A 15,518-nucleotide genomic window follows, 5' to 3' on the forward strand; every position below is an offset into this window, starting at 1 on the left:
CCCCTATTTTAGACAGCTTTGCAAATGTGTAAATGCGAGCATTTTCAAGTTAGTGTTAGCGCTTCCTTATAAAGTCTTGTGATTATACACAATACTGTTCCAAAACTCGTTGTAACTATGTGGAATATTTGTATTGTATATTGTGTGTGTGTGCGTGCATGCGTACAGTGAAAAGTACCTTTACTACATGTGGTTAAAAAATGTGCTGCTTTTCAACTAGATATCATCCAAGGAGAGACATTCAGAACTGTCAAGCATACTGAGTTTACTGCGAAGCAAATAGTTTCCTGGACAGGTGAATATACAGGTAGATATTCACGGTTAGCAATACTGCATTCTCACCACACAAGCTACTAGAAAGTTCAAACTACTACCAGCTGTATGTCTGCTGAACAATGTGTTAACAGTAAGTTATAGAGTTACTCCGTGTTTCGCAACACTAAATTCTTATCGCAACATACAAGACTAACTTCTCTTTTTACATACAAGTTTCAGGAGGAAGAGCAGATTTCACACCCAAGTGTCACAATCTAGTGTTTTTCATACTGGCTTGACAAACGTTTCACTGAACACTTATATAATAGTACAATATTACCAAATAGGGCAAATATCTTTCCATTGAATGGGGAAGTGCAATGTTCTCAAGGTTTTGTAACAATAGTTTTGGGGATTAAAGATCTTTTCTTTTTTCAACACTGCCCATCATGACGTTTTAAGTAGTGAGAAATCTGCTCAAACTGTTTTAATACATTCGTACATTATATACTTTCTATACCTTCACACAGAATGTTACATCTATAACCTTAACAGTATTTCCTGTGTACAATGGCTATTAGTATACTCAAGGTACATACCACACAGGCTGGGACTAATACACCTTTTTACATCTACAGTCATCAGCAATGTGAACCAATTTTGTATGAATGTTGACATCTTGTTACAAAATCTGGTGCTACTATTACGATATTCTTCACTGTTCTTTATAGACACAGTGCATGTACAAGTGTAGTCACACAAGATATATAGGAAACATCATTGATAGCACATCGAAGACTGTATAGTGCCTTTCTAATAGCAGTTTTGCCTTCACTACACACTGTTCACTTGTGGTCCTCTTGTGATAACTTTTTACACCAACTTTTACCCTAGCATGTAATCTACTACAAGTGTTCCAAATCATGTGTTGGCTTCTTCAGAAAGGGTGTCATAAGCAACACCATTTGTACACTTTAGAGTGCTGAAAGTGCAGAGCAGTTTAAGTAGTAACAGCAATTACTAATAGTGCAATGGGACTTAGCCGAGTACAATACTAGTAAGTGCGACTTGTGCATGTAAATGTACACATGACAGGTGCTGGTATTATACATCAAGGGAACTGCTACCTGAAAACACCACATGAGCAAAGCCTAGTTCCACAACAGTCAATACACAACAGGGAATGGCTTCATTGTGTGGCAGGTGCTTGGTGAGTGGGTACAAGTGAATTTCTTTCCAGTCACTAGTGCCACAAGATGCAGGATATTCTATCACGACATAAGTACATTCAACAATTCCTCATGTATATCGAAAAGCACACTGAAAGGTTCCTCACCTTGCCTGTACAAAATGATGAATAGGGAACATGGTTTATATCCTCGACACTGTAACACTAAGGTAGGCACATTACACCACTGAACAATAACAATGTACACCATCACTTCAAATGATCTGATACTCACAGGTATGAAAGTGTGACAAATTTGTAAATTGTAACATGACTCTGTGGGAAGTGTTAGTTATACATCTTGCCTACTTAGTGTGGCTACAGTCCTATGTCTTTTTATGTTGTCTTGAATAACATGAGTGCAGTTCACAGGGTTATAGATGGGGGGCACTCTTACACTACATTTCATACGATCTTGACTGACTGGTGCAGGTAGGACCACTGACATCTTGTCCTTGATTATCAAGATGGTATATCTTGAATGCTATGAATCAACATGCTATGTCTTTCTTTTCAGCATCCAGAATATTGTACACATACATTCCATCACACTTTGCCTCTTCATCTTGGTGTATTGTTGTATGGAAATTCCCTCACAAAAGCCAATTCACTTCCCTTTTTCCTGACTCAAGATACATGTACTCTATACAAGTTAATGAAATATAGTTGGTAAACAGTGACTTTCTTCTACTCAAATTTTTCAAATAACAATGCTAGGAAAGAAATGTAACACCTACTTTACAAATGTATTACCATAAAAAGTAATTGTGTAACAAAAACTGCATACCTTCCCTGTTGGTACAAGGTTTAAGTTTTCCTTATAATTCTGCATTTTGATCTTCATCAGTTCTTGAATTACAGAAGCAGAATAGCAGATTTTAGTGTAGAACACAGGAGTAATTCAAAATAGCTACACATATCACATTGTGATACTTATGAAAATAAAGCACTACAACATGCTAAGAATAACTTTAAGGAATGATCACTAAGAGTGTATGATATCTGCAGCTCCTTAGATTTGCTTTACAGCTATTTCACTGCTGCAATGGAATTTTCCTTCTTAGCAAGAGAAAATATTGTATGACCAACTGTTGCATGCATAATTTTTTTTTTCAACCAAATTCAAGCCAACAAAAAACAAGACCAAGATTTCAAGGGTTGGCCTTAACCTTACATCAGAAGACAACTTAAAGGAAAACTTGCATACTAAGAAACCCAAACTTAATGTTGAAATATAGTTATAAGAAAACTTTTACATACTAAGAAAAGCACAATATCCAACAGCCACAAATGCACCATACAAATGTTTCCTTGAGTGTTAGTTTAAATGAACCCATAAAGTATGTGAAATCATTACAGTTTTATTACAAAGCAACGCAAGGCAGTGTCTACATATATAACAGAATCAGCAGCATTCGATTAAAAATTCACCTGACAAATTATAATTTACAATGCCTCATGACATTTGAACAGTAACTTTTTCCCTGTTATCCACCAACAGGACAGCACAAATTCCCTGCCAAATGCTATCTTAGCAGGGAGAAGGTTAAAGGTTCAAATGTTGTCTCATGCAGAGTTGTACCAACATTTGTATGGTGCATTGTAGCCATTGTTAACTTAGCATTGGGCGTGGCTCGAGTGGGCCGGCTCATATCTGGCTGGGGGAGGACAGGGTGCCCCCCTCCATGCCGGTGGGAGTGCCCAGGGCGGGGCTGGGGTACTTTTTCTCAGCAGGCTCGTTGCGCTGTGCGTGCCACGGGGTCTCCTTGTAGGTGAACCAGATGTTGCCGGCCCACAGGATGAAGTTCAGGAATCCAAAGAGCTGAAGCGAACGGAGAAAAAAAAATCAGAATTGATTTCAAAAAGCTATCTTTACAGGGTGGTCGTGACAAGTGCAAAACAATACATGTAACATCATACAATATACAGCTTCATTGTACTATCTACTGTGGACCATTTGCTGCAAATCCCTGCAGCAGTTACATTGCCTGCATATATGCCTGGTCCATTTGCTTGCTAGGAAAAACTTAGACCTCTGGTAACGCAGTAAGCAAGCCAGTTCATTAGCACAACAACGTAGCCCACACAAATGTTGCCACAATGATGTGTAGCTTGCCCCCTGCCTTACCCATAATTTTGTAACACTGACAAACAGGACTGACTGTAATGTTGGTACTCACGATGGAGACGTTGAGGTTGGCGTAGGAGGAGTTCTGCCCCCCGTTGGTGCACACAATGTCTGGTTTCTTACTACACAGCTGCACGATGTCACCGTGCGTGTACACGTTCGGGGCGTACGTCGACCACTTGATGTCGGCCACGGCGGCGGCCCACGCCGAGGAGCTGGTGAACCAGAAGATGGCGAACGCCGTGGTGATGAACAGGTCCTGGGGGGGGGGATCATCCAACATTACATACATGTGCATGTACAAGCACAATCAACTTACTAACTTACTGTCATCATTACAATTTTCTTCTCATGCTCAAGCACCAGTCCTTTTTTTTGGAGCAAGATTGTTAGCTTTAATGGACAAGACACTATCGTACAGCACGAAGTTGGGTCTTCGTTCTATACTTGAACTTGAATTGTCTGTCTCCAAACATTTCTTGTGTACAAATTTTGCTCCCAAACAGGTTATTTCACATCTATATAACTGTTGGTAACTTCAGTTCCATTGAACTTAACTTTATTATTTGCTCTGAAGAACAACTTTCAAAATACATAACAAATTTTACATCTACTTACTGCTTTAGACCACAGGTTCTTGTCGCCAAATTGACCTTCCACGAAAACGTAGATCGTTAGTGCTACTAGGGAGTACAGGAAGGCAAAGACTCCAATGGTCACAAAGTACTCTGCAGATGAGTTTTCGTTGCCGACCAGTGGGTAGACAGTCTGGGTGGTGTTTTCACAAAACTTGCTCACCACGGGGACGTCTTCTAGCCTGAAGCAAGACAATAGGCACGTTCTCAGTAACAAGAAGGGAGGCACAATAAACAAAATTGACATACTATAAGTATTCCCCAATCAAAGAGGGAAATATAAGTGCTGTGTATATAGTTTCATGAGATTTGCAGTTCAATAATTATAATGTTCTTATTTTGTTATAAGAAAATTAATATAAATAGCTGATAGCCATGGATGGTACTGTGTTCATAGTCAGCTAATACTAACAAGAAAAACAAGTTCTAAAATTTTGACCAAGAAATGTGTACGTTGTTATTGGTAAAAAGAACCTACTTGTATGGATAGGAGTAAAAAACGTCCACCAGCTTGCCAGGATCAGTGTCATTGCATTTCACACTGAACTGGAAATTGCTTCCTCCTCCACTCGCAGTGGCAAATGCAAAGATTGCAAATATCTGGAACAGAAAAGAACTAATTATTACCGTAAACAGAATCAGTAAGGCAAACACGTAGGGCAGTCGTGACAATACTGACATAATCTACTCTACTCCTACTACCCTCTATCCATTAGTTTTGCCTGTTCAACTTGAAGATGCCTGTTCAACTTGAAGATACCCCAGTATTACCAGAGTGCTACCATCATCTTTTGAATTTGAGATTGACGGATGCCTACTACCTAGCAACTGTCAGTAGATGTATCATTGCAACTAGGATAATTGTGAGCAAAGAAAGGACTCACAAACTGCAACAACTTGAGGAAGCCCCTGGGCTCCTTCACTACTCTCATGTTGGAGTTGGTCATCATCTGAAACACCAAGGAGACAAAGTGTTAGTAATAATAACACTTAAAAACACAAATGGAGAGTATGTATGGCAACAACATCTTTTTATACTTAACCATTGCAATATGGTGTCTCATGTGAGACAACAACTGAAGCATATCAAGATTACACTTTGTACATTTGGTCTGTTAAACTTTATGATATAGAAGTCCTAGTATCCAGGTTATTGCACATGAAGTTGGGTTATGATATCTGGGGAGTATTGAGGAGTGTTAGGGGATCATGCATTCACATCTACATGTAGCTCTTCCCTACTAGTAGGTGCCAATACAATCTTGCTGTCATACACACTAAGGCCAGGGTAAAATGAAGCTTGAACACTTAATCATGAAGCTTTTAGTGAGGTGAACCAAGCAGTTCAGGGGATGTAGATATGATAAGCAATAAACCCATAAACCTCTTCTTGCTACACATGAACCATGTGTTATATAGCACTAGCAGTGATGCCGCAAGTTTTGTTTATCTATTAGTCACTATACCTCATATTGCAGTTACCTGTCATACCATTTTGAGTATAACTATAAGGAAGAAATGTAAAACTAAAAAAGGAATATAATTGTAAAAACAATTTTAACCCTTAGCTTGTAAATTCATCTCTGTTGGTAGAACTCATTGTGAAGAAGTAGTTTAGACTGCAATTTTTGACAATGGCTGAGTGTTGGCAATTACAGTCTAAAAATTACTTCTTCATATTAACACCTTGTCATTCTTCGTAATCGATATTCTTCATATTGTGTGTATTCCCCATCCCCTGAAGCTTGGCACAGCTCTATTACTAGTAGATCATAACGCCGGCAGCTGCAGTTAAACCTAAGGAGCAGGAGGAGACTGAAGGGGGAAGTCTAGAGTCGTAGGCGAGTCCTTACCGTCTGGACGCTGCTTACCTGCGGTTGAGCCAGGCCCACGGGGGACCCAGGCGTTCCCGCGCCCTCGAGAAGAAGCAAGTTTGGGAACTACGATTAGTTCATGTCATCACACCACACAGAGAGAGGTTTACAGACTCTACACATGCACTATCAAGTCAAACTAGCATGCAGCTGGCAGATTACATCTCAAAGTGACCATCAAATTTTTTAAAGTTCATATACCACCAATAGTTTGTGCTTGACCAGATAACAGGCAAACAAACATATTAGAACACCATATTTCTTTATAATTAGATGGGTGCATTATTCAGGTACATAGGGATAACCTTTTCCCTGCTAAGATAGCCTTCAGCACCAAGTTTGTATTGGTTACAAGGATAGGCAGCAGGGAGAAGGTTAAATCTTACTCAATCCTATGTGTATACATGTACACATCAATCATAGCTGTCAAAAGCTTTCCAAGATTACAGGTGCTTATGTCATATAAAATGGAAGGAAATTCTCGTATCAAATAAAACATATATTACCGGTATATGCAACACTACAATGGTATAAAATGACAAGCAACGATAGCTTTGACAGGGGAATCTATATAGTTTGTATTCAAGACTTGAAACAAGTCTCTTCTGTACGGGTTTACTCTGCCAAAATGTCAGAGATATGGACCATACCTTGGCCTCATAGGTTGTCAAAAATGGTACAAGAAAAAAATTTACCAAAGGAGAGTGTTTAGAAACACAGTAATTCTTATCTGTATTACATGTGTATGGGAGCAAATTTCTTATATTACTGCTTACTGTAATCGTAATTTACTGTAGTGTTAAATATGGGAGTGCCTTAAAAATGTTCATTTTCTGTGGGCATGCGACATGAACTTGATGATGTCGCGATATAGAGTGCTTTGCTTTTATAATATATACACATGCTTGCAATATAACCATGCATTAACAATCCATGCAGTACATGTACGTGACGTACAAATACGTGTACATACAGTAGTTACTCCACTCATGTGCGAAGGTTATACGGTAGAAAGAATACTACCTGGTTTATCATGGAAGATGCCTACATTAGGACAGGCCACAGGACAGTTCAGATGTAAAGACACTCGGATTAGTCATAGTTCATACACTCAACATTTCTTCCAGATAGTGCATGCATTCACAAGTCTAAGACAGTATGCATTGATCATTACGTATCCCTTTTATCCATACTAATCTTTACACATCTCTTTGCATAAAAAACTAAGAGGTCCTTCCCTTAATGTACCTGGGACATGAGATCGGCTACTCCTTTTGTAATGGCTGAAAATTCTTTTTAATTATGAATGAGGTAATACAGTATACTTAAAGTGTTGTCATCTCAGAAGAAAAATGTTACCAAGAAAAGGCCATGTACTGATATAGAAAAAAAAGAGCATCTGGTATATGACCAAAAATTAGAATCCCAGCTGAAATATTTTTAATTTTACACTGAGTCTCTTGTCTCACTGTTTTGATATTATGACATGTATGTACAACATATTGCTTGGAAATTCCATGTATGTTCTGGTGATGACATGGTATTCTAGACATCCACAGCTAATTGCAAGTACATGTACATGTATCTTGCAGATCTCCCTTGGCATCTTAGTTACTTCAGGAATTTTTCACTCTGATGATCAAATGTCATTTTGTATTTCCTTCCACAGAAACCATGTACATGTATAAATTTTAAAGAACACATGCAATGATTCCTACATATTACATGTACATTTATGTACACTTGTACATTGTACATGTATATACATGCACAGTGCAAAAGAAGCATCTCTGATTATGAATACAGATAAACCAGAAATGTCTCTATGCCCCATCCACATGAGATTTGGGTGGGACGTTTAAGCCGCATTTGCTATAAAATCCAATTTGAATCTGATAAATCTGATTTGTTTTTATGCAGATGCACTGAGACATATATTACGTGACTATCATGTGCGTATCTTCCAAATCTAGCTTTTATAATCCAGGCTTTTGCATCAGCACTAAAAGTCTGGTTCGAACTTTATGCCAGTTTATTTGCCTGTTGACAAGATGTATAGATTTCAGGTACTGAGTGAACCGTGCATTACCAAAACAGACTACTAGTATATAGTATAGCCATTACAGATACAGGGATATTCCAGCTAACACAGTAACAGCAGCAGGATGGAGACATAATCATCACACATGATGTTACCAGTACAGTCTGCCTCAGGATGGGAGGAGTATGACTATATTTGGACATTTCTGAGGACAGGAAATCAGCAGAAATAACCAAGGTGCGTTGGCAGGATGTCCATATCACAGGAAAGGGCAGGCTATATGGGCGACACACACTTAAGAGCAGCTTCTACATGCATTTTATTGCATTTTGCCATCTACTACAAATGCACTTTTGCCCTTTTCTGGGGGAGTAGTAGCTGATAGGAAAAATTGCTGATTTCTGGTGATTCTTCAAAATTTAATGGATGATTTGCCTTTTTAAAGTACATGTATCATGATAGCACACACTGAGGGTTGAGTGTTTTATCATCTGAGTTACTGTATTGAGAAACCAACAAGCTGGTTTTGGCATGTAGAAGGTAATTTACAGGGACATTATCAGTTCAATAGCAAGCGACAGGAAAAGACTACAGCACGGGTGTTTTGATTAATGACCTACCCAGTGACCAATCTTTTCTTGCTTGACAATATGGGTGATAACTTTGAGGCACATAATTTGTATTCCAGCCCCTTTGGGTTGAAGCAGGGCTTCTACCATGTAATTGCAGTGACAACAGTATAAACCCTGTCTCCACAAATATGTCCCGGCTATTGAAGAACTGAAGGCAATCACATTTACAGTCGCTGTTTGGCAGTGACATACGACATGATAGTTTTGTCTCCAACTTGTTAATGAAGCTCTGGCAATAGCTGTAAGGGAAAATGCATTGAGTTTTTGCTTGAGGAGGGGTGAAGGACCACCTGTGCATCCATATTTATAGGACCCCAGACAGGGATTAAATGATTAGTCCCTAATGCTCCACAGGTAGGTGGGAAAACCCATTAGTTCTGCAGGGATTGATCTTGGGGGAGGCCTTGAAATTCAAATTACAGCCAGGCATAGATAGGGCGCTGTTTTGCACCCCCAGACCTGGAGTCATTTTATGGACGTTTGAAGCACAAAAGCATGATAGACCTTCTTGTGATGTATAGCCACAAAATTACATTAGATGAAAGCACAACTCTTAAATATTCCAGGAATAATACAAGTGGTTCAAATAGATTTAAAAACAATACGTGTTAGACTCCTTTATTTATATTATGTTTGAAGGGTTATCTGATCTTGTCTAAAATTTAGTAAAATGATGCATTTGTACATAACTTAGAATGGATTTACATAAGCATCTATGATTTATTATACCTGTGGCTATCAATGGATTTCCAGTACATGATTTTATGTGCCAGTGTACTTATTCACTGCCAATGTATTTCCTTCCACAGAGCAACCATGGAGGTAGAAAATTCTCTTTTCTACCTCCATGGAGTAACTAATCATAGATCTGGGTTTTAAGTGTGCCTGCCTGCCCTGCCATGGTCATTCTTTGCTGGCAACTACTTGGTGATAAGACCATGCCTGGCTGGAAAACATCACAGTCCAGTGTGGCAGTGACGTCTTGTATACGTGACGCTGTGCACATCTTAGAGCTGCTTAATAATTCACGTCAATCTACGGTGCATGTATCTGATGCTGGGTGGAGAAAGGTTCATGTGACCACAGGATACATACTAGCTGTACATGTGGGTCAGGACTGCAAATTTGTTCGCAAACAGACACATTTGGGATCGCACAACATATGGACAACTCGTGGTCTCCACAGCAAAATAGATTTCGTTACAATGTTGATTTTTTGCTGTGTTTCTAGTGCAAATAGTAAGGCCGCTGTTGCCAAAATGTTTACGCTACGCCGGTTGACTGAAAAAAATCACCACTGCCTGGCTGGTCGGTTTTGAATGTTACCGACCTCGATCTAAAGGTATTTTGTGCATGTAGCGTCATCAAGTATGTAAACAGTTAGGTCATCATTGTTGAATCGTACTCCTTACAAAATCAGTCTCCTTAAGATTCTGGTAAGAGTAAGCTGTAGGTCCTTAAAACCGACAACATGGTATCTTCACATGATGTTGAGAGTGGAAAAAATTAAGCCAAATTTACACCCCCCTCCCCATAAAATATCCCTTATTCCGTCGCCCTGCATGGCCCAGTGAGAACCTAATATCACCACATAACGTGGAAAATTGCATTTGTTCCCCTTGAGTATCATTTTTGACTGTGGAAACGTAATTACCGTTGTTTAGGCGGGCTCGTATCGACCTATTCTCCCATCCGCCCCCGCCCCATCTTATGACGATCACCAAATCATCAAACATTTTCGTATGCAGCCGTCGTATCATGGCCAAGGAAAGCGTCCTGAGAGCCAAAGTAACCTACCTCTGCGGGATCCATCTTCTAGTTCTGTGGCTGGAGATTTCTCCTGGTGCGAAACAAGATCTCTACTGCGGTCAGGACTGATTTTTAGAGCAGAAATATTCACAAATGTTTCGGGGTTTAGTCATCCGATCTCTGCTAAGCCGCCATTTTGGATCCACCAAGGCCCCCGAGCTTTGGCATTAATGCATACTGATGACAAGACCCCATAGATAACCTTTGACGCCAGAGTGAAGTATTACGCGCCTTGGGGCAAAAAGCACGTCATAACCCGACGAAATAAATGTACGGCCTCGATGCGAAAATGCATTTTCCATACTTAAGTCCATCGTATAGTCCATTCAGTGCTGGGCTTGATTCTCTAAGTGTGATAGCGTAAAGTGGTACCACTGGTATGCCATTAAAACGTCCAAAGAGGCCCTATAGCGTTAGTGTCACCTGAAATGTTGAGAAATATTCCTTCCTTTTCGGTCAAACATCTAAAACCACAAGTTTATAGCAATTCAATAATCGGGGAAATAGTGTAAGATGGATAAGAAAGACAAGACACAACCTTTGTTTATGAATAATAAGACCTGACTTTTACTATCATACAGCTGATTAGGGATACGCAGCTGTTTACGTCCTTGCGGCTGCTTTATCAAAATTATGTACCAACATAGATTAAATATGGCAACTGGTAATAATAATTTTTTTCTGAAAACACAGGTATCTTAACATGAGAATGTTAAGAATATTTCTCACGTGATGACGACTTAGCATGTGGCTATGACTCATCACTATATGATGTAGGGGACGCTACATGACGTCATGGACACGCGACTGCAAACGTACCATATGATTCCTTAATCTCCAAGCAGATCTTTCGTTGGGGGGAAAGACTGTGATCTGCTTTGAGATTAGATTCCTTAGTGTTGTTCCTCCACTTCATAACAGGTGTTCACAAAAGACTTCACACTTTCATTGATGTCGGTGGTTTTAAAGTGTCACTTGAAAACAGGTGTTTACTTTCATGAGGCATGTTCGAGACACAGTAGAGCAATAATTGTAGCACTTATGTAACATATTGTGCTTCATTAATTTCACATGCACTTGATTCATAGAGCCTCCTTGGTCATATATAATCCAAAAATAGGGATGGTCGTTGTTAAAGTATGCAATCATTCTATTTTATACTAGTTACCGGTAAGTATGTTAATATATAACGTTACATAGTTAATGTATACAAAGGTATTTCCCATGTTTTATGGACTATCGGTACAAAAGTGTTTCCCTGCGTTTTCGGACTATCGGTACAAAAGTATTCCCCTGCGTTTTATGAACTATCGATGGCTTCAAATCTAATCTCTTGGAATTGCCACAATATCGTGAGGCTGGGGCGCGTGGGTCACGCCCATCCTGCCCTTGCGGGACGGCACAGGAGCGCCCTCTGGCAGCTTGAGCTCGAAGTGCTGTAGCAGTGTGATGACGAAGATGAAAATCTCCACCCTCGCCAACTGCTCACCCAAACACACTCGGTGGCCTGAATGAATGTAAAATTGATGTCAACTCATAGCCAAAACTCACTCTGCTACAAAATAATCTACAGATCATGGTCAAGCGACAATTTGAAAAAATACTTTTGTTCCCAAAGCTTGATCACTGTATCGTTTTTACTGACAGAAAAACACAATAAAATTGCTTCTTGTTCGGGAAGGGACTAATTTGAGTGTACCTCAAGATTAGTACTACAGCAGAGCTTATCATCTTTTATATTTTTTAGTTATTTCCATTCCGCCGATTTCGTTTCCAATGTTCTCCAAAAATCACAGGGAATGAACTTGACATCAAACCTGTGGAGAACGGAATGAACCCCTCCGGTTTCTGGAACTTGCCGCTGTCGTCCAAGAACCTGCCGGGGTCAAACTTTTCGGGCTCCGGCCAGCGCTGGGGGTCGTGATGCACGGACCACAGGTTCACAAACAGGATCCAGTCCTTGGGGATACTGTAAAAATGAAGAAAAAAATGTATGTCTCATCCATAAAATTATTTTCTTTCTCGGTTTTTCAGTCTTGTGTCAATGTCTCGTAAGACGTAAATTTCTATAAAATTTATTGAAGAACACAGAATTCGGACTCACTTGTATCCGTTGAGGGTTGTATCGTTGGTGGTGGCGCGGGGGATGCCGAGAGGCACCACGGTGGCAATCCGCTGCACCTCGGCCAGGACGGCGTCGGTGTACGGCAGCTGGCTGCGGTGGGACACGGACGGCGGGCCCTTCCCCAGCACGCCGTCTATCTCCTCGTACACCTATACACATCGTGCAATTACGTTATGTGGAAATAGGTATCTGGAAATAGTAAATTATCAACTTTTGTTTCGTTATTCGTAATCCCCAAGCAGATGTATTATTCAGTATATGCGTACTTTTCTAACATTTGGTACGTCTTTCTAGTAGTGTGCCTTCTATCTAGTAGTAGTGCAACTATTCACCGCAATTCGGAGATCTCAAAAACCAAAACAAACTCTTCGCCACCTCCTTCCCGAAATTAAGCCGGATCCTTATATCTTCTTGGTGGAAAGGCTATCCCTACCTTGCGCTGCACGTCGGGATACACCACCATGTAGAACAGGGTCCAGCGGATGGTGGTGGCGGTCGTCTCCGCTCCGGCGAAGAACATGTCCCGCATGATCTGCAGCAGCTGTTCCTCCTGGAACCGGGTCCCCTCCACGTCCTTCTGCCGCTGGATCTCCAGCAGGTACGCGTCGATAAAGTCTCTCAGGTCGTTGGGGTCGAAGCTGGCCTTGTGCTTGTCCAGTTCCTCCCGCAGATAACCCATGATGGACAGGAACTTCTTCATCCAGGGCTTCAGCCGACCCTCCCAGCCAGGGATGTATCTAGGGTCGGGAGAGGGAAAGAAGGGTTTTAAAAATACCTCTCATCGAGAAAACTCAATCTTAGCCGTGTTGCTCTAACGAACCATCGAATCTAAGTGCTAAGCCAAAGACGACTTGCGATCGTTTGAGGACATTTTCCGGATAATCATGTATGGATCCTTTTGCCTTTCCCAAATGCAGGACGAATGTGACCGCGCCGAGACCGAGTGCTATCAACCCCGCATTCAGTGGCTATGTCACATTTATGGTCTGTTTATACGTTTATGAGAAGAATGATCGGAAGAAAGTTAAGATACCTGGTGAAGGGAATAAAGTTCTGCGGCACGGCGAACACGTTGGTGGACACCATGTAGTCCAGGGCGTCCATCATGCGCTGGAACAGCGGGTCGTCATACTCCCACCTGCACGTGGGGAGAGGGAGAATTACATTCACGAATAAATCTGTATCTGTTTACTGATTTGAGCCTTCGGCAAAGCACGTACACTAGTATCGTAGTTACTCTCCGAGCAGCTCTTTCGGTGGCAAGTCGTAACTTACATCATAGCCACGGGACGGCGGATGGTTATGAGTTTCTTTAAGTGAAAAGAGAAAACACGCACGGATTCTGCTACACCTTGGAGGGGGCGGGGCACAAGATACCCGTCTCACCTGTCGCCGAACACTATATTGCAGATGACGTTGGCGACGGCGTTCTGCAGTAGTCGGTGTGTACTGAACGGCTGGCCGTCGAACTTGGCGATCTCTGACTGTGATAACACAATAATGACAACAATAACTTTATATTGCACAACGATTGTATTAAGATACAACATAAAACAAGTTACTCTAATAAAGCGACTATACATATAAAAACATAACACATGCAAGAATCTATCTATGCAAAGAGCACATTGACGTCTAGTGCAACGAAGCCAGCCATCTCTATCATAGTACCACGTCTGTCCTTGGTGCTGAACAACTCTTCCGGTATAGTGCAATAGTGCAGAAGAACGTGCACGTTATACCATGGTGTTTCAAACGTCAGAAAACAATACTGTCATACAGGCAGAAATATGGATGGACATATACCCATGCTATTGGCACACACAGCAGCAAGTAGATATGAAAGACATAAAATGTGTCAAATTTTGAATTTTCTTTCTAAAGCAGTTACGCAGGTTCGTCATTGATAAATTATCTGGAGTCCGGTTGTCTATATCCTATGTTCGTTGACACGAGTCTCTCCCCTACCTGTAGCGCCTGGGATTCCTCGATGATTTTCCCCTCTATGCTCCGCTTGCCGAAGCCGAAGTCGCGCAGGCTCATGAGAGTAAATTTCCGCTGTTCCTTCCAGAACGGGCCGTACGGAGCGAAGATCACACCTGAAAGCAGTGACAATAATTCAAGTTGTTTTTCATTTCCTTTCCTTTCCTTTTTTTCTCAAAAATAGGTCAGAATTACAAAAGAAGGATCCAGATTCCAGACCATGGATTATTTACAAAGCTTTGTACGTTTTGTACTATTGTACATGATGAACACATATCGAGGACAGGTAGTAACCACTTTGTAAGTCATATGTCCCTGATTGGTAAGAAACTTACCAACTCACCTTTACCGCCGTCAGAAACCTTGTTAATGAAGTAGATGAATGTTGGCCTGCCGGAGAAGTCCTCCGCCTTCCCCACGAAGGCCTTGTGCACGGTGTCGTACCCGTTCAGCACCACGGCGTCCCTCTGGCCGAGCCGCACGTGCAGGACCGGGCCGTACTGCTGCGCCCACCGCGTGTACACCAGGTGAGGGTCCTGCCGACACGACGGGAGGAATTTGTTAATGAGACGGCGGGGCCCAAGGCTTATGAAACGCTGGACGCTCGAGTAGTTAAAGTGAATGGGAATATTCTTAACCTTCTGAAAATCCATTTACAGCGGATTTTCGCAGGCATGGGTGGTCCGGTTTGTATGTATGTATATATGTGTGTGTGTGTGTGTGTGTGTGTGTGTGTGTGTGTGTGTGTGTGTGTGTGTGTGTGTGTGTGTGTGTGTGTGTGTGTGTGTGTGTGTACGTCGTACCGTAC

General features: G+C 41.2%; 2 protein-coding genes across 6 annotated transcripts in view; both read right to left on the reverse strand.

The window, feature by feature from the left end:
* Nucleotides 1–243: 243 nt before the first annotated feature.
* Nucleotides 244–10,769, reverse strand: LOC109472319 (synaptophysin-like). Of its 5 annotated transcripts, none has more exons than XM_019772024.1 (8): nt 10,591–10,769; nt 7,144–7,164; nt 6,118–6,162; nt 5,131–5,196; nt 4,725–4,846; nt 4,230–4,428; nt 3,664–3,870; nt 244–3,305 (listed from the first exon to the last, which is right to left on the reverse strand). In XM_019772024.1, exons 1-8 carry the CDS (start codon nt 10,603–10,605, stop codon nt 3,132–3,134), a joined length of 849 nt encoding a protein of 282 aa, XP_019627583.1. In that variant the 5' UTR covers nt 10,606–10,769; the 3' UTR covers nt 244–3,131. The 5 variants fall into 5 exon arrangements, with proteins under 5 accessions (XP_019627583.1, XP_019627574.1, XP_019627601.1 ...); XM_019772015.1 differs by having other exon boundaries at nt 6,100–6,162; XM_019772042.1 differs by lacking the exon at nt 7,144–7,164.
* Nucleotides 10,770–11,475: 706 nt separating this feature from the next.
* Nucleotides 11,476–15,518, reverse strand: part of LOC109471629 (cytochrome P450 2J2-like) — a 5,120-nt gene continuing 1,077 nt past the window's right edge. Inside the window, exons 2-9 of the mRNA XM_019770970.1 lie at nt 15,054–15,246; nt 14,696–14,826; nt 14,114–14,211; nt 13,761–13,865; nt 13,161–13,464; nt 12,707–12,876; nt 12,420–12,571; nt 11,476–12,109 (exon numbers count right to left, since the gene is read on the reverse strand). Of these exons, the coding sequence (XP_019626529.1) occupies nt 11,928–12,109; nt 12,420–12,571; nt 12,707–12,876; nt 13,161–13,464; nt 13,761–13,865; nt 14,114–14,211; nt 14,696–14,826; nt 15,054–15,246 (1,335 nt within the window). The 3' untranslated portion in view covers nt 11,476–11,927. The remainder of the gene's footprint in view (nt 12,110–12,419; nt 12,572–12,706; nt 12,877–13,160; nt 13,465–13,760; nt 13,866–14,113; nt 14,212–14,695; nt 14,827–15,053; nt 15,247–15,518) is intronic.

The sequence above is a fragment of the Branchiostoma belcheri genome, unplaced genomic scaffold, assembly GCF_001625305.1.
Source record: "Branchiostoma belcheri isolate BF01 breed outbred unplaced genomic scaffold, Haploidv18h27 scaffold10, whole genome shotgun sequence".
Taxonomy (NCBI): domain Eukaryota; kingdom Metazoa; phylum Chordata; class Leptocardii; order Amphioxiformes; family Branchiostomatidae; genus Branchiostoma; species Branchiostoma belcheri.

Bases quoted from the DNA above. Each gene is read 5' to 3' on its own strand.
- LOC109472319 (XM_019772015.1), bottom strand. The intron at 6,163-7,143 runs GTAGTATTCTTT...CTTCTTCTCGAG, and splicing joins CATCTTCCATGATAAACCAG to GGCGCGGGAACGCCTGGGTC. The intron at 3,871-4,229 runs GTAAGTAGATGT...CCCCCCCCCCAG, and splicing joins AGAACCTGTGGTCTAAAGCA to GACCTGTTCATCACCACGGC.